Source organism: Haemorhous mexicanus, chromosome 5 (assembly GCF_027477595.1).
Source record: "Haemorhous mexicanus isolate bHaeMex1 chromosome 5, bHaeMex1.pri, whole genome shotgun sequence".
NCBI lineage: Eukaryota > Metazoa > Chordata > Aves > Passeriformes > Fringillidae > Haemorhous > Haemorhous mexicanus.
Window position 1 is genome coordinate 70255948 of NC_082345.1, and position 18919 is coordinate 70274866.

At 39.5% G+C, this 18919-nt stretch overlaps 1 protein-coding gene across 10 annotated transcripts in view; it reads right to left on the reverse strand.

Annotated features, from left to right (window-relative positions):
• The window catches only part of CELF2 (CUGBP Elav-like family member 2), a 547081-nt gene that overhangs the window by 38106 nt on the left and 490056 nt on the right, over positions 1-18919 (reverse strand). For all 10 annotated transcript variants that reach the window (XM_059847526.1, XM_059847525.1, XM_059847520.1 and 7 more), the window contains 3 exons: positions 15514-15672; positions 13318-13381; positions 3686-3820 (listed from right to left, as the gene is read on the reverse strand). In XM_059847526.1, the coding sequence (XP_059703509.1) occupies positions 3686-3820; positions 13318-13381; positions 15514-15672 (358 nt within the window). The remainder of the gene's footprint in view (positions 1-3685; positions 3821-13317; positions 13382-15513; positions 15673-18919) is intronic.

Sequence of the window (18919 nt, forward strand, 5' to 3'; positions counted from 1 at the left end):
AACCTGGAGTCAGGTAAAAGCTACCCCAGCCCAAATCCTTGTGTTATGAAATGCTACAGGTATCTGCCTTTGAAACTCTATGAAGTAGTACTGGTACCTGTCTTTAAAACAGAAAAAGTATCCTAAGGAAGCGAAATGAAAATAAAGTGAAGAATTAATTAACTAAATAGAGGTGATTAAAGTAAATAAAGGAAACAATTATCATATCAAAATAAAAGACAAGAAAGATGATAAAATGAGTCTTCAAAAGACCCATGAGAAACTCATGAAAGACATAATATGCCTTTACCTGGTTTTTAGTCTTTCATGATTTCATTTTAATTTTTATTCACTACAATCTGATAATTGCAAGAAACAGTTACTTTAACCATAGGCAATTTAAACCATTTTAATTTTTTTCCAGGGCCAAGAGACAAAAGAACCTATTTATTGCCTGAGGGGATTTTTACTAAAATGAAAGCTTAATCTTTCATGTTTTTTTAAGCAAAGGCTTTTAAAAAATCATTTCTAACAATGCTGTAGGGAGACACTTCCATGGGTATGCAAAATTGAAATTATAAATTTACAATTATAAAAAAATTAATAGTTTGGGGGATTGTATTGTCTCTGTTCTTTCTAATGAATACTCTTTCAAGCTTAAGAGAAAGTATTTAGCACATGGAGGAGAACGAGTGTCCTTAGACTCTTGTGGTCAAAGCTGTTTAGTCAGAATGCATGGGAGAAAGATCATTGGAGTTTAATTTGTTTGGAAATCCTCAAATATCAGATGTCCCACTGCCTCCTCACTCCCTGGCCTGTTTTTCTGTGTTGCCAGTGCGCTGAAGTTGGCCTGACCACTGTCTACTCTGTACTAGTGTGGTGCACTGATGGATGCTAAATCTTATTGATGTAAAATTAAGCTTCAAGATGAATTTTAGCTGAAACAACCATCTTTTGGGGCTCTTATGACACATGTTTACAAAGGACAGAACAAGAGGTCTTGGTCAAAGATTGATTCAGGGGGGATTTTCAGGGGAGATATATCTGGCTAGAAACATGGATATGATTTATGTGGCTGCCATTGTTCAAGACATACTGTAAGTAGACACTTATGCCCATCTCCATTCTGTGCAGTATTTTGCCTTTAACAACATCAAGAAAAGGATTAAATTTAAGCATCTACCTTTGCACTGCCACAAATGTGGGCTGTTTTCCCAACTAAAAAATTTAATTTAATGCATTACCTGGAGAGATGCAAACATTTCTTCCTGGGCTTAGTGCAGGCTTTGAAATCAGACAAAATAATTTACACTTATGAAACACAACAAGCTGAAGTGTTCTATTAAAGGAAAACTAGACCAAAAAAATACCCTTAAGGCCTCCAAACATCCACACATTGAAAGGCAGATTTAAATGTTTTCTGTCAACATATTTCAAGTTTTAGTGGAAACACTTGGAGCTACTATGAAAAGCTTTATCAAACTAAATTCATTTTCCATGGAGCAGAGAAGAATCATTGAAGATATTATTCAGGTTTACAAAATATGTAATAGGGTGGAGAATGTGGAACCAGATAAGAAAGGTTAAACTGAAGAACACTTTAACAAGGCTTGATTTTAGGTTGGTTGTGCAACATAAATAGGTCAGTGGACCTAGTAGAGATTTTTCAAGCTAATATTAGAAACTCCTGTGTACAGGTGCCATCTATAAGACTTTCAAAGGCAACTGGCATTCTGAAGACACTATTTGAAAGGCTTAATACCCAGAATTGTTTTAAAATAACACAAGTTCAATGTGCTAGCCAAAATCATTAACCTCTTTGGGAAAACCCTTGGTATCTGCTCTCCAACACCACCCTGAGCAATGGGAAGCTCCAGTTACCCCAAAGATGTATCTGCCCAGCCCAGTGGAAGCACCTGTCTACCATGGGCCTCTGCAGACCTGGACATGAGATAAAACAACCTCCCAGGTACTCAAGGAGCCTCAAGATCAGGTTAAAAGGGAACAGCAAGTCAGACAGGCTGGATAAGAAGACTGTGTTGGAGAGAGGATGAGAGAAATGTGGCCCTTACAGTTGAATCCAAGTTCTGTGTGTACATGGCAAAAAAAGGTGCACAACAAGAACATTCTGGTGCCACTGTGCTGCAGAGCAGCAAAGAAAAAGGGAGTTAATTTCCAGCCCCTCTGCACCACAGTGCAGTCATTGAGTTGCCCTGGGAGCTCTTGCCAGTGTGGGTCAAGATCTGTTGTGTGTGTCTTGGGAGGTCAAGGCTGCTCAGACATTTATCAGCTAAACTGCAGAGATATCACAGAGCGTGCATGAAATGCAACATTTCTGCTTCTATAAATGGGTGGCATTTAGACAGGTGTAACATGGAAACACTGACACTGGGAGGAGCCTTTTCCAGAGTGCTAAGTCCCAGCTCCAGGACAGAGGGAAGACATTGATCAGGTTTAAAAAAAACACATCAGCAAGCCAAAGTTATTTTCACTCAATCTGAGATATTGCTTCTCAGAGATATTGCTAATGAATATTATTTTTAGGTCAAGATGAGGCTCATGCCAGAAACAGGAAAATCCTACACAAACTTAGTACTAGCCAAGCTTCTTTAAACTTAACCTCTGTCCCAAACAATAAAACTGTAATATAATGGGAGCCCTGGCCAGCACTAAGACCCAACACCATGCTCAGTCCCAGTTTTATTGTGCAGTGAAGACTGTTTTCCTTACTGATGAGCTCAGCCTGCCATGAATTACTTTTTCATGGGGGATAAATACACACTTAAACAAGATTAAACACAAATGTTCTTTAGTGGTGTCTAAAATAATATGAATGTTTTTTAGAACAGCAATAAACACACTTCATGATGCAAATAATTACACCCTGCAGCCTTTATGTAACAATAAGTGGCCGAATTCTCTACTCAGCTACATCACTGTAAACCCAGAGTAACTACATGGAATCAACATTTCTCTCTGTGGATTCTGGAGATTCTGAAGTGTTACCCATTCCTGAATTTGCCCCAGTTTCTCTCTAGGGCTTTGGAGACATCAGACATGCATGTCTGGAAATCCACATGGTGGTCATGGATGCATTTCCACCTCTTATCCTGTCCCTTTTGCCCCCATAATGAAGTCAGAATCTGGCTGTGCATTCCTTGTGCATCTGCTATCACTTCTGTAACTGTGTAGTCAGAAAGTAAAGAAGAAAGCTCAACTGAGATCCAGCAAGAGAAAGGAAAAAAAAAAAAAAGGACTTCATAAAAATTCATGAGGGGTAAAGGCAATACTTGCATGTGGTGGGAATCAAAGATCAGTATCTTGGGGATTAAAAAGAACAACCTCAGCTGATTTTCCTTTGGATGGGAAGGATTTGGTCATGTTCTGAATTTTTTGTGAAAAGTTAATTTTATCTTGAGTTTCCCATGCAATTGTAATTTTCAAGCAGAATTTTTTAAGGTGGGTCTGTTAGGCTTTAATGGCCCCTGAAATGAACCTGGAAAGGCAAACATGCCCACATTGGACCGCTTGAAAAAGCAGCTATTTGCTTGGAAATAACAGCAACAAAGATGTATTCAGCTGTTAAAGGTTCTTCACGATTTACATGAGCACGGAACTCATGACACAACATGGAACCAGCATTTTAACTACCACCTGGCCCTCCACTGCCATGTTTGTGTGTTGGAAGCAGGCACTGTGCTCTTACCAGGACTTGTGAGGGCTCCCAGAGCACCAGTCGTTGTGGAGAGAGGGTTTGCATTGGTGGTGGTAGCTGAGGTCTGGGCGGCGGCTGCTGCGGCTGCTAAAGTTGCCAAATTCTGTAATTGTAAAGCGTTCATGCCTATGTGGAGAAGCGAGAGGGTTAATTAAAACAGGCAATCATCATTGTCATCATCATCATAATCATCAAAAAGTGCTGTTTTCCATGGTCATGGAGCTTGGGGTGTACCTTGCCAATAAACTCGATTCTTTTCATTCCCAAAACATCTCTCATCTCAAACCACATCTTAGAGCTCCTGAGGAATATTTCTCATCTCTCTACCTTGGAGTTGAGAGAATGCACCAAAGACACCAGCCTATACTTGAGGAAAATTAAACCTGGTTTGTGCCTCTTCTAAGGGAAGTGTAGAATTAAAAGTCATTTAAACTCTGTGTGACGCCAGGCACAATATTATTTCCTGACACAATGGGGAATATAAAGAAGATAACTAGCATTTAAAACACTTTCAGGACAGGGTCATATAATTGGGATGAATAAAATTTGTTTCCCATGTTTCCCAGTTTGAATGCCTAGAAACCTGTCTGATTTTTTCTGAATGTTAGTTTGCCTACAAGAGATATTATTTCTCCCTGCACAATTTGTATTTCAAACAGAGGAGCTTAACAACAACTCAGAGAAAATGAAAACAAAGAGGGTTTAAATACAATACTTGGGAAGTATGTTTGAGAAGAAAAAAATGCAATGAAGGAGAGGTACTTTCTAGGAGTTCAGAACTCCTGCAATAATGGAGAGTGATGCTACTTTCAAACACAAGTATTGCAGACTCAGGTTAGTACAATCAATAATCTCCATAAAGATGAATTCTCACTGTCACAGCATTAGGGACTGTGAAAGGAACCTGTATATAAACATCTATTTCTGAATAAAGCCCCAAATTTAAATACAACATGTTCCAACAGGCAGGTCAGGCCTCAGGTGAGCACCTAATTGGACTGAAGTTCTGATGTGGGTGTCTCAGTCAATGCCCAAATTCAGTTCAGGTGTTGGTGTTTCTGAAAATGTGATGCAGTTGCAATGGTGGGAGTTAAGATTTTAGTTGATCCAAGATACACCAATTCACAGTCTGGAACTGGAACAAGACACTTGGAGAAATTACACGACCAAACCTCTTTAAGGTTTCTTTTGGAGGCTAAAGACCATCTTAAAAGATAAGGCTTTTCTCAAACATTACTAATTCAAACTATTTTCACATGTATGCAAACAATATGGTTTTTATTTTTTAAAATTACTCATCTGACTTACTGGCTCACCTTGGGTGTAAGTATTTTTTTTCCCATCAAAGAATTATCTTGCATTGATAATAAGACTGCAGACTATTTCAAACAAGATTTTGGGGATGGAAAAGACTGGGACCCAAATCTTTGCAAACAAAGCAGTCAGTAACCCTCAAAATGAGATATGGAATTCATTTTCATCCTGGACTAATATTGGTCCTTAATCATAATTTACCTTCCTATTTCCTAAGGAGAATAAGTAATTCAGCAAAGAATATCCAGCAAACATTGCTGATCTTCACTGAGGCTGTATTTTCATGCCATCCTGTACCAAGGATTTGGGGAAGCAGTAGGTTACTCTCCTCCAGAGGAATGGCTTTATTTCACCCACTGTTTAGTTATTCATCAAAAGGATCAGTCATAACCAGCTTGTATTTCTTCTGTGTGAGGGTTCCTTTGGACTTTTAAATGGTATATATGGTAGGATTAAATAATTGTGATGAACACAGAATGATTCCAGAGGACAGCCTAGGCCAGACCAGGTCGACAGGCAGCTCAGCAAACAACTGCTCTCTCTGCACTCATGAATCACCCTTGTACCTCTGTGGATGCAAAACAAATACCATCATTACCTCATTCCACAAAAAAAAATTTTTTTTTTTTTTAATAAGCACAGGGGGAACCTATCAATTTGGCAAATGAGTTTCAAAGCCCAAAGAAGATGAATGAACAAGAGCTTGGTGGTGATGAAGTTGTCTCCTCACCCAATTTGTTTTACTGTAGCAGTGACTGTAAGACACTGGCCAAAACAACCTGCAGGTGTTACAGGGTGTCAGCCTGGGTGTCTGCAAGAGAAAAACCTGCTGGCTGTTGTCACACCTGAGTAAGAGAAGGACAGCAAAGACCCCCACTGAACTGAGCACCCAGATGTGAGTGTCAGCAAGGGCTCATGGCACACACTGTCACCCAGCAAGCTCTAGAGCCCATTTGTCAACAGTTTTATCACTTAATATGCATCTTCTTTAGGATCCTCTGTCTGCTCAAACATCTGAAAAAGAAGTCCTGTCATCACTGTTTCACATTCCTCAGGCATTTTACCATCTCTGCTCCCTCTTTATTGGTTTCTCCCATCAGCTTGTCAGGAGTGCCAACATCCCATTTGCTTGGACAAATTTGGAGGAGGGAAACCAAATGCTCTCAAGTCCCAGACCCCAAAAGCACTTTGCTTTCAAATGGAGATTTTTGGTTCAACTGAACCTCAGTTAAGGTACAGTTCTGCAGTTCTGTGGGATGAATCTGCTCTCTCATTCTCTCCCCTTTCACACACACTTTTCACACATTTCACATCCTACAGTTTTTTTCAAAACAGTCCCAAATCCCGCAACAGAGCTGGACAGCAAATGAGTAGATGGATTTTATTTGAAAGAGCTGCTCACTCAGCAAATGCACCTCTCTCTGAAGAAATGCAAATTGCTTAACACTGAGGAACAGCCTCATAGGCAGAGCTGCACATGAAAAATGAATATCTTCCTGTAGAGGAAAAAAAAACCCCTTCTGGGTAAGGAATAACTCTTGATCTTCATGATGGAGACAATGTTGGGAATTAAAGGGAAATGATTAAAAAACCCAGATTCACAATACAGTTTGATTCCATTTTTAATAACATGTATTTACCAATGTGCTATCAGCTTGGCAAATATTCAAGATCGCAAAGAAATTCAACTTTCATTTTGTTATTTGGCAGATTAAAAAAACAATTAAATTATGTACAAAACAGATGCACAGTATGCCTTGCTTGAAACTTAAGATTTTTAAAAAATTATTTATAAGGATAGGGGCATGAAAATTTAATTTAATGTTCACCTTAGGTAATTTTGTGTCTTATTGTTCACAGCAATTACCATAAATCTACATATCAATAAGCGAGAACAGATGTCAGTTGTTACAAGTGCTTGCCAATCAGGCCTGTTAAAAAGTGACAGATGGATGGTGATAGAACATTCTCATAAGGCCTATTAGCACATTCACAGGAAATTTTTGTAGTGCTGCACAGTCACAGATGCAGTTCTGTGAAAACACGGGGAAATTTGAGAGCACGAGATTTACATTTTACAACTTCTTGTGCTGCCTCTGACACAAACTTTCATACAATGAAGTAATTTGCCTCGTTTCAGTCACTGCAGCTTTTCTCCTGTGATAACTGTAAATGTGAAATTATTGGGTATTTGTAGAGGGAACGGAGTCACAAGCCGTTCCTCAAGACTTCTTAGGCCTCATCAGCTCGTGGGTTTCTAAAACCATAATAAAATCACATTAGAAAATAGCTGAGATTTGCTTACTGCACAAATTCCAAAAAAAGGAAGGCACCAGCTACATTGAGTGGCACAATATGCATGGAGAGTTTCAAAGTCAGTGGTGATTATCAGAACCAAATCTGATCGCTCATAAGCAGCTCCCACTGACTTGACTTCCTTTGCTTTGGAAATTTTATCCTTCTCAATTATTAGGATTTATTCCACCTGAATTAAATCCTGGCTGCAGCTTAAAAAATGTGGATTAAGGTAAAATTTATCAACTCCAGGCTAAAAAGCAACTATTTGCTAACACTGACATCAGCCATTTTAGATGATGATGGTAAAATGTGTATAAAGGTGTGGAGGGTGAGGCTATTCCAGCAATATTCTAAGAATTAAAACAGACAGGAGATCTAAGTGCCACCTCCATAGAACCATATATATTCTGTGGCTACTTTTAGAAAAGCTGCTTATCTGAAAAATGCTTGAGGTAGCCTGACCAGTTACTGTTTGAGTGAGCAAAGCCCTTAAAACAACTTTTAAGTCCACAATTGATTCTGCCCTGTATTTTAAGAGCACGTGCTTAAATCTGACTGCAGGTTCACTGAATTATTGAGTGGTTTGAGTTGGAAGGGACCTTAAAGATCACCTAATTCCAACACCCTTTGAGCCATTCGTTGACTTATGTGTGATTTCAGCCCATTTTCAGGTTATACATGCTCTGAGCACATTCTGGCAAGAAGGGTGGTTTTGTCCATTAAAACTTCTTCAGTCCTAGTGGGAACGATTCACCTGATCTAACTTTGTCCAGAAAAAAGTCACTCACTCAGGCTATTGCTATAGTCAAAGAAGAGAGAGTGGGTAATGAAATAATCTGATCCTAAAAGAGGATCATAGAACCATTGACTCACAGAACATTTGGGTTGGAAGAGACCATAAAGACCATCTAGTTCCACCCTCCCTGCTATGGGCAGGACCACTTTGCATCAGTCCAGGTTGCTCCAAGCCCAAAACCCACCTTTCAAGGGATGTCTTTCACTAGACCAGGGTGCTCCAAGCCCTGTCCCACCTGGCATATCGTGCACTTTTACCACCTGAATAAGCACATCTCCTAACTGCTGAGCACTGCTTTTTGCTCTCAAGGTGCCTCTCCTTCTCCTCTGAGAAGGAGCAACGTGTGGATTGTGAACAGGCTCACTTGCTGCAAACTCTGCCTCTCCAAAAATGCTAAACAGAGTTGTTTAATTTATTAGTTAAAAGAGGAAGAAGAAGAAAAAAAGCTAATTTTATGTGTTAAAATAACTAGCACTTTCAGTGGAATTAGTGTTACAAAAGCTGAATGTTTTTGGTCCCTGAGGTCAACATTTTGAAAACTGGTAGTTATCTTTAAGAAACAGCTATCTCCCTTGAGCTGGAAACAGTTTCTCAGTGACCTTTACTTTTAATATGATATCCCTAAAGAGGTCATAGCAGGAGAAATCCTCCTTCTGTATGGCTTTGCTGGAATGAAGCCATGGAGGAGTCAGAGGATATAAAGGATCCTTTGGCCAATGCAAAAGTATAGAGCTTCTGTGCAGATGGTCCTGGCTTCCAACTGGTCCCTCCAGATCCACTGAGCCAATCCAACAATTAGAGGAAAATATTCAGAAAGCAGAACCTCACAGAATTTCTCTCACCCATCTGCTCCTACAGACTCTGCAACAGGAGGAAATCTGGCTTGGGTAGTGGAAGAAGGGTGGAATGGATAGAGCAGGGCTCAGAAAGGGCCAGAGGTTCAACCCAAAATGTGAAAGCAACCAAACTGTGAGAGAACTTGGACAGCGCTGGAAAAAATATATACATTGGAAATATATAAAAAGTCCCAGCTGCAGAGGGCTTAGGGACCTGAAAGAAAAAAGAAAAATCCATGGTTTCTCCTGCTGTATAACTTCAGAAAGCAAAATACACTGTCTATTCAATGAAATTTAGAGAAACCTCTTGTATTTTTATGAATACTGTACATTTTTTTATGTCTTGAATGGTCACACATCCAAAAATATTGCTGTATGAACCAATATTTGTTCCTGCCAAAACATTTTACATTAATAGATTATAGAAAATCTTCCTAGACTGTATATTGTTTAAATATTGAAAACATTGAAATATTTTCTACAATCACCCTAGCAATACTAAACTTCCTCTTATACTATCTGTACTGTAATTCCCAAGCTCTTAAACAGGTAGGCTGGTTTAAATAACTGCAGCTTTTAGGACCTGCTCCAGGGCCAGCCAAATTCAATTCAAACAGTCAAGCAACATCAATCTCCTTTGAACTAAGCTTCCCATGCAATTTGTATGTATTTGAAGGAAGAATTTTTGCTTGCTTGAAAGGTTGCTAGTGTTTAATGTAGCTTACATTGTCTTTTAAAGTAAGACAATCAAACCACATCATGTAATTAATTTATATTATTAGCCCTTCCCAAAGACAGAGTGCAGGCTAGACACTGAGGCTGGAGAGGAAACACATGAGAGGAAAAACATGAGAGAAAACACTGCCTTTAAATTAGCATTAGGATTAGAAGATATCAGAGGAGGGGAGGAAAAGTGAGGAAGTGCTCACTCTGAAATACACACTCATAAGGATGCATGCCCTTGCATGTTTTACACAGGACAATGAAGCAGACTTTGGCAAGGTAGAATTAGTGCCTGAAATCAAGACCAGGGGATTACTGTAATACCAAAGGCACCAGCACTGCCAGCTCTCCCAACTTTATTACCAGTCTCAAAGTATTACATTGTTTTCTTTGGCTTGACTCATGAAGTAGAATGATTTCATGAAAATCTCATTTTTCTATAGAATTGAGATAAAACTAAACTGCAGAATTAGGCATGGAACCTTGGAAAGCTAAATGGCAAGCTACAGCTTTTTGTCTCTCAAATTTCAGGGTCTCAAATTTTCGTTAAACCAGTTTTGTCATTTGCTTGAACTTCACACAATGCTGAATGTACAGCAGGGTCAGTTGGCTGCTACAGCAAGTACAGTGTTCACTTTTAGACCTGGTGCTGAGTGATCAATATCTGCATGTTAGAGACTTCTAGAGAAAAATCCCCATTTTTCTTTGGACTCTATTCCCAGCTTACAAACAAACAAACAAATCCACAAACAGACAAGCAAACTCCAATACTCTTAAATCACAAACACCTAAAAATCCCACTCCCTTCACCAAAATCAAAGAATCACTGCTTTTGCAATGTGAGGACTACTTTAACCAGTCTGAGGTATGGTATTAGGGGAAGGGAATTTAAAACTGCACACTGAAGAGCAGTGGCTTTGCTCTGCTAGCAAAGAAAATTGCTTTGATTTAAGAAATAATATACTGAGCATAGCAAATAACTCTTCACATTTGCAGTGGGGTGTGTGCTGTACCACTTCTGTTCAGTGCAGAGAAAACACAAGCTTTAGCAGCACAATTAAACTTGCAGATCCAAAGGGCCCTAATTTTGTTCAAGGGGGTAGCTATATAGAAGTCCTAATGTAGCAAAGCATGACTTCATCAAGATTTAAGCACAAAAGAGATGTTAGAGCCCTGACATGGAAGTAAGGGTGGAATTTCAATGGCTCATGTGGCTTTTGATCAAAGTTTTAGTGTCTGAATTACGTGGTAAGCACACCCATCGACTTCAAGGATAAAAGTTGCACCCCTCAAACACAAAGTTCAAAGAACTTGAAAGCTGCAGTGATGGATCTTCTTTAGCACCTCACTCAATTGTGTCTGGATTTTATTCCTCACTTTGAAATGTTATATTAATAGGCAAACTACATGCAATATGGAATTACATATTAGATTCTTTTTTGTGAAATGAACCTGTACAGCTTAAGTTAAAGAACTCTAGGCCTTCACAAATGTTCAAAGATAGCTTCAGCTGGTAATGCAAGCTCTTGCTGCAGACACAGGAATACTTTCTATTCCTTTCACGAAACATAATATACAAATTGTTAATACCAGATGCACTGCAAGACATGGTACTGCCTGATTTCCAAGGAGAGGACATGAACTCTCAGTTCTAACAATGAAATAGTGCTTAGTCTTTGGCATTTTCATGTAGAGATGCAGCTTGGAGAACAATTTTGTATCATTAATTTTACCTTGAACATAAAGATTTACAAGCCACATGTTTTGGAGAAAAGGAGTAAACTTTGAGCTGTTTTGATAACATGAATATAAGATATAAAATACAATTTTTTCCAAGAGAGGCAGTCAGTCATCAAATTATCCCATAGATAAGTGCATTAGCAATCTAATTTGCAGTTGAAAAAAGCATATCCCTCGAGTAACAATGATGTGCCACTGCGATTTCTTAAGATGAATTTCTTCAGTCTCAAGACCATATGATTTTCAGAGAATAAATCACATCCTGGATTGAAAACCCATCCTGGAAATACTTGACTAAAATCCTTAGTTTCAACAGTTCTTGAAAACAAAGCTGAATCTACACTAACAGTGAGAATCAGGCAACAAAAACTTCTAAGGTGCACATAATGCAATGGATATCACATTATTTTTCCTCAGTGTCCCAATTCTTTCATTTTTGTAGACCTAACCAAATATGAAAACATTAAAACACAATCTTTGAGCTCAAAACCACTTCCAAAATTCCCAAGTATAAGACTGTTGCTGAACTGCTCTGTTCTGTTTATCATATTAAGACACATTATTTTGATGGAAAAAAGGCTAGATTGCAAGAGTAACATAATAGAACCAGCAAGCACTGCCAGCAGGTCTGAGGAAGAGAGAATAATTCAGAGATATTGTCATCTGTAGGCCAATTTATATTGTCAGACAGCAGGTTCACATTATTCTCTGATGTCACTGCAATAATGGCATAATATAACGATTGAGCAAAGAATACCTGTGGGGTATAGCTATACAGTGTGGTATATATATACTTGTTAAAGTATTTCAGGCTTCCTTCAAAGCAGAACCAGAAGCAGCAAAAGACCAGGATTAAAAAAAGAATGAGAAATGGTGCTCATAAAGGCTTCTGAATATTTTAGCCCTTGTTTTGTGATGATGAAGCAAGCGTAATGTTGTATTTCATTGATTCAGCGGGCTCATGATTAAAATAAACTAATGTAGCAATTTAGGGGTTTTGTGATTCTTTCTATTTTTTTTTCCCCTGTAACAAGAAAAAAAAAAAAAAGCTTTTTAACTGTTCCTCACGGCAGGCATAATGTGCATCTGTGCTCTGATTTACTGCACATGCTGCCTTCTCTAGCATCATGTTAAGTTAGGATATCAGCATGGTAGGTCACACAGTGGGAATGACCTTTTGCTAATCACTACACATCAGTTACTACTGGCACACAGCTCATTACTAAGAAACCCTCCAACTAGCTGGCTTTCAAATCCGCTCACACTTTGATTATTTTTTTTCCCTTTTCTTTCTTTATTTTTTTCTTCCAGACTGAAGATTATGCTTTTACATAAAATCTCTGTTGTGTAATTTTGCCAACTAGGGTTCCAAAGTCAAAAAGGCACCCAGTTAATTTTCTGTGATTATAAAAGGAGCCTGAAAATTCATACTGAAGGTAGGCCTGTAATCTTGGGTTTCATTAAAAAGGTCAGAACATTTTTCCTCACCACATATTATTAAAATGTTTGAGGGCTGCCATTAATTTGATTTTTCAGGACACAGAAATCTCACTGGAAATTAGAATGTAATCCTGCTGTTGCTTTCCTGACACTTTTCATAGGGCAGGATACGGCTGCAGGGACTAAGAGCTCTCCTGCAATTTACAATTGGTTACTTTGGCCAAATGGCAGGTGACTAATGCAAGACAAACTGTTTGCACAACCTGGGAGCACCGGGTTTAATTTCAGTTCTGAAAGAGGGGTGAAAGTGTTTCTATTGACGCTGAACCGTGAGCTGTCCCCTGCCAATACATCTGCCACATTTAATACACAACACGCCCCCCACCCCCTGACAATGTGATTATTAGAGGTACAGAATTCAATAGCTTAAGAACACAAAACATAGCAGGAGCAAAATGAAAGGGTTTTTAACTCACCGGCCATTTGCTGAATGCCGCTGAAGGCACCCAAGTTACTGGAGGAAGTTGCTTGCTGCAGGAGCTGCAAATGAACAACACAACACAGCAATCTATCTGACAGTAATGGAACAAATGAAGGTAAAACTAAAATGAGCTATCATTTCACATTTGGAATATTTCTGCTTTCCTTTACATTTATATAGTCTCTTGCTTCTGTCTGCTGTTGGAATGAACATCCCTAGAGTCAATGCTGTAAATCCATATTAATGTCTAATCTCTATTAAGAAACACAGAGACACAAGGGAAACTCAATAACATGGCTGCTTTAAAACAATTAATCAATTTATTCTTTTTAACAACCAGGTGTTAAATCTATTTAAACCAACACAGTGTGACTAATTACAACCCTCTGTAGTCTAGTAGTTACCATAACTCATCTATGTCAATCATGGTCCATTCTTCCCCACCCCTGTGAATTCAGTTTTTTCTCTATTATCTTTATGAATCAAGCACACAGATATTCATTAGACTGGTATTTGTCTATATAGCAATTTAGCCTATCTCAGCATTAATTAGCAACCTCAGCACTAATATATATTTTTAATTGCTGGGTAAATTGCTGTTTATATCACTATATCAAAACATTGTATGCACACAAATGATGTATTTATACATATGCAATAGATATATATGAGCACATTCATTTAATAGAATCATAGAATTGTTTGGTTTGGAAGAGACCTTAAAGTTCCTCCACTTCCAACTGCCCTGTCACAGGCAGGGACACCTTCCACTAGATCAGGTTGCTGAGAGGCCCATCCAGCTTGGCCTTGAACCCCAACAGGGTTGGGGCAGCCTCAGCTTCTCTGGATAACCTGTGCCACTCTCTCACCACCCTCACAGGAAACAATTTATTCTGAGTGTCTTATCTAAACCTGCCCTCTCCCATTTTAAAATCATTACCCCTTGTCCCATTACTAAATGCCCCTGTGAAAAGGCCCTTTCTAGCTTTGTTGGAGGCCCCCTTCAGGTATGGAAAACTCAAGGGTCCCAGAGGCTTCTCCTCCAGGCTGAACAGCCCTGACTCTTCCAGCCCTCTCTCCATAGCAGAAGTGCTCCAACCCTCTGATCATCTTTATGGCCTCTGGAATTGCTCCCACAGGTCTGTACCTTTCCTGTACTGGGGACCCCAGAGCAGGATGCAGCACTGCAGGTGAGGTCTCACCAGAGCAGAGCAGAGGGACAGAACCCTTTGCCTTCATCTGCTGCCCACAGTGCTGGGGATGCAGCCCAGGACATGTTTGGCTTTCTGAGCTGGAAGTGCACATTGACAGGTTGTGTAAAGCTTCTCATCCACCAACACTTCCAAGTTCTCCTCAGGGCTGTGCTTGATCCATGCTTTTGTGCTTGGGATTGCCCTGATCCAGGGTCAGGACCTTGTACTTGGCCTTGTACTTCGTGAAGCTATATTTGTCTTGGAACCATGAGGAACCCCCAAGTAATCCAAAAGCTCCTCAACCAGACCTCCCAACTCCAAAGCCACGAAAGGCAGAGGCTCCTTCTCAGCTATGATGAAGGGGAACCTCTCTTGGCCGTCCAGGACCAAAGACATGTGGCTGTGGAGTTCAGATTTTTCAGCAGGGACAGCAGCTACCACCTGTTTCTCATCTTACAAATGGACTAAGGAAAAGGCCATTTTAAATTTATGGCTTTTCCTGGCCACATTCACTTTCTGTATAAGGGGATATGAACCATACATGTTTAGCATCGACAGGACCATGCATTAAAGCAAAAGCCATTTCCATATGAAAATGTGGAAATTTGATGATTGAACCACAACATTCTAGTTTAGAGCCTGCACCATATGGATATGGCCTGTACAGTGTTCAGCTGCCTATCTGTCCTCCCTTAAGGAAGAACTTAAATTTCATTACAGCTACAAAAAGTAGGCTCTAGCATTCAAAACCCCCAACAAAATTAGTGGAATAAAATTTTATTTACAGTGGAGGGGTTGAAACTAGGTGATCTTTAAGGTCCTTTCCAACCCATACCTTTCTATGAATCTATGCTTTGTTTTGCAGATAAACACAGAAGAAGACACACTGTGTATCCTGGACAATTTAGCAATTTACTGCAGGGAGTTTTTGAATTCGTTTACCATGGTCCTAAAATAAATAGAGCATAATACAGCCACCACCTCTGAAGTGAACTTACAGCTAGATATTGTGGTGTGAGTCCTCCAAGACCTGTGAGGTTTCCCCAAGTGGCAGTATTGAGCTGTTGCATCTGCTGAGCCAACTGCTGCTGCAAACGCCGCTGCTCCTTGTCCTTTTGGGTGTCAGCAAACTTCACCACGATTGGCGAAGAGCAGCCCTGTGGTTGGACAGATCAGGAAAGACAGAAGGGTTAAATCACACTGGGTCACCCTCACCTCGTGAGCTAAGCCATGTCCTGTAGGGCCACTGGCACTGGCACAACCAGATTGTTCACCCTCTCTTTGTGACTGGCACGTGTAGGACTGCAAGGACTAAGGTCTTCAGGTTCTTACAAAAAGAGGTTATGGAGAAATTATTGATTCCCCAGCTCTTTTTATAAAGCACCTTTCCTCAGGCTCTCTTTTCCTTCCAGCTATCAAAATTGCTGCCAGAGACAGCAAAGTGTACCAGTCCTCTTTAATTAAGCTTCACAGCTGATGAGATGGACGTGATGCTTTGTCTGCAGTCTGTTTTCGAGGCAGCGCCAAAGGGAGAGGTGTCCAACCTCCGTGCTGCCAGGGACCACACAGCCAACCCTGCCACCACGGTCTGGCTGTGCCATCAGGCTCAGTGCAGCTGGTGTGTGCACCCTAAAGAGACTGGGAGCAGCAGATTTACCTCAGCAGCCATTTACATCAGCGAGGCACTGGCCCTGATCACAGCAAGGATCAATTCACCCACCTGCGGTCCGCTCCCGGGCACGCTTTGTACCAAGCACCCTTGAGATGTGAACAAAGGGCAGGATGCAGACCAAAAGGGACTAGTTCTGGTGATAGCAGCCCATTCCTGATTGACACCACTTCTTCTATTGCTTCTATCAGCCTCTTGTTATATGGTATGGCAAGGCTGTAAGATGCTTTAGGAAATAGGGAAGCTGTAAGAAAAAGCTAGAAGTCTGGTCTGCAGCCTATTCCTCACCCACAGCTGAGGGACCCTTAGGAAGAAGTTGGAGGTCACAGACCAAATGGACTTTTGAGGTAAACTGGAATTTCCCTTGGACTTCGAATTGGGCATTCCTGGGCAAAGACACTGAGACAAGGAGATGTGATTATGAAAGATGTCTCTGTTGATTTCTCTCTGTTTTTTTCCCTGCTAAGAAACGTTTCATATTTTACCCTTTCAAGTCTTAATTTTTTTTCCGATCAAGAAAGCAAGCTATATACTGCAATGATTCAGTTCTTCAAATTAATTCAAGCATTTTATGAGTCATTAAAACTGTCAATCCATTTCATACTGCTTTTCAACTTCACAGCATCCAATGAATAACTTCCCTTGCCATGCTTTGTTATACTAATTTCTTATCTAACTTCAATGTGAACACAATGGCAGGAGTGATAAGTGACTCAAGTCCAAGAAACACAGCAGTGCTTGAGCCAAAGTGTATAGTGTGGGATGCAGAGCAGGGTTCTACTTCACCTACTCTTTCCATGGCTGCTCTAACAACATCACTGTGAACATCTTCAGAAAAGTTCCTGTCCTCAATTAATTGCAAAAAGCAGCCATGTACCTTTTCTCTGAAAAACCTCACACCAGGACAAGTGATAAAAATATTCCCAATCATCAGATAAAATGATGAAGTAAACTGCAATAATAATAATAACAATAATAACAATAATAATAATAATAATAATAATATGCCCCATCAACACTGTTCCTTTAGAATTATCTTAGAAAATCATTGCTTGTGGTTTATTATTCCACCTCCAATTCTTTTCCTGTGTGTTTCATTGTAAAAATGTCTTTTAGTGTTTCAGTGAGGCAGAAAGGAGATCCATAACACTCCAGCAATCAAATAAAGATTATGAAGGAGTCGGCTTGTTACACAATTACCTCTCTCTAGTGATTTTTATACTAATATTAAAAATAAGATCGTTTAGGAAAAAAGAAGAAAGAAAAAGGAGCCAGGGGGTAGAGGATGTGAGAGAGATTTTTCTGGTTTTGCTAATAAAAAAAAAAGCAATCCGTTTCTATCTTATACAAGTAACATTATTGGTAACACTGGGCTAAGAACAACTGGAACCTACTGCCTTCTGCCTGGATGTACAGGACAATCAAGTATATTTCCAAAGAAATAGAAATGAGTATCAAAGGAAGAAATATTATATAGTTATTTAGGTTTTCAGTTTGGTAGTTCAGCATTTAACACTACATCTGACATATTTATGAATGCTTAAATGTCAGTAAATTGTATAAAAACAATATCTCTGCAATTTATGAATCTATAATTCATTTTTTCACTGTCTGCTCTCTATTTCATCACTTCATCATTTTTGAAAAAGCAAACGTTCTGAAGACTGAGATTATATCTAGCAAGTGGCTCCATATGAGAAAAGGGTTGTTATTGTTGTATCAAATTTACTCCATGATAACAAATTACTGTCTTCTACTGGTGCTGCATTTGAATGACTTAAACAAACAAACAAACAAAAAACTCCACAGAAAAGAAATAGAAGAGCAAACACTTTAGAGCAGCAATTATATTTTAAAAATCAGTTGATTTAACCAGGTCAGTAAGACAGGTGGAAAGAGCAGTAAGAGAATGCATTATTCTATAAGACGTGTTTATCTGGAGTTAACAACCCCATTGTTCCTTCTTATCCCTCTTTGAAAATTCATCTTGGTCAATGATGCATGCTAAAGAACTGAAAATAATAAAAAAAAAGGGAAAAAATCTGTAGTAATTGTGTTTAAATGCAATTGTGTACTACATATCTTCCCATAAGACCACTTTAATTTGCAAAAAAACATGAAACCAGTGTCCAAGATGACTGTTTCAGGCTGAGGTTTGACATATAACACTAGTCAACCCAATTTAACTTTTCACTAGAAGAGTATGGGCTAAAGTGAGATTTTTTTTTTTTTTGCCTACGGGGTGATTCTTGTTTTATGCACTTCTATTTCCTAGCTTGAGGGGAAGCTTCCAGCACAAACACAAGGTGCATCTCCCTTCCTCATTCAATGGCTTCATATTTCCATGCCATTCAGTGCCATTTTCTTCCCAACAGCTGGTGCTGCTTTCATATTTTTTTGTTGTCAGGTTGAGTCCCTCCTCCATGGGGAGGGAGAGTGCAAAGCTTCTTTCCAAGAAGGGACTCAGCCTAAGCTCAACTGATGCAAAGACCCAGAAGTTCAAAGGGCAAAATATTTGGAATTGCCTCATCAATTTGGGGATCTCATTGATGATGTCTCTAAAGGTGTTGAGAAGGATTTTGATCCAAGAGTAACTATTCTACAGAGCAAATCTCATTAAGAGTATCCTGCCAAAATGCAGCCCCTTTTGGAGTGCTGCATACAACAGAGGAGTGGGAGAATTTGTCTGGGAGGTGTTATGTCTTTATTTTACCGTCTTCGGAAGTAGAGCTGTG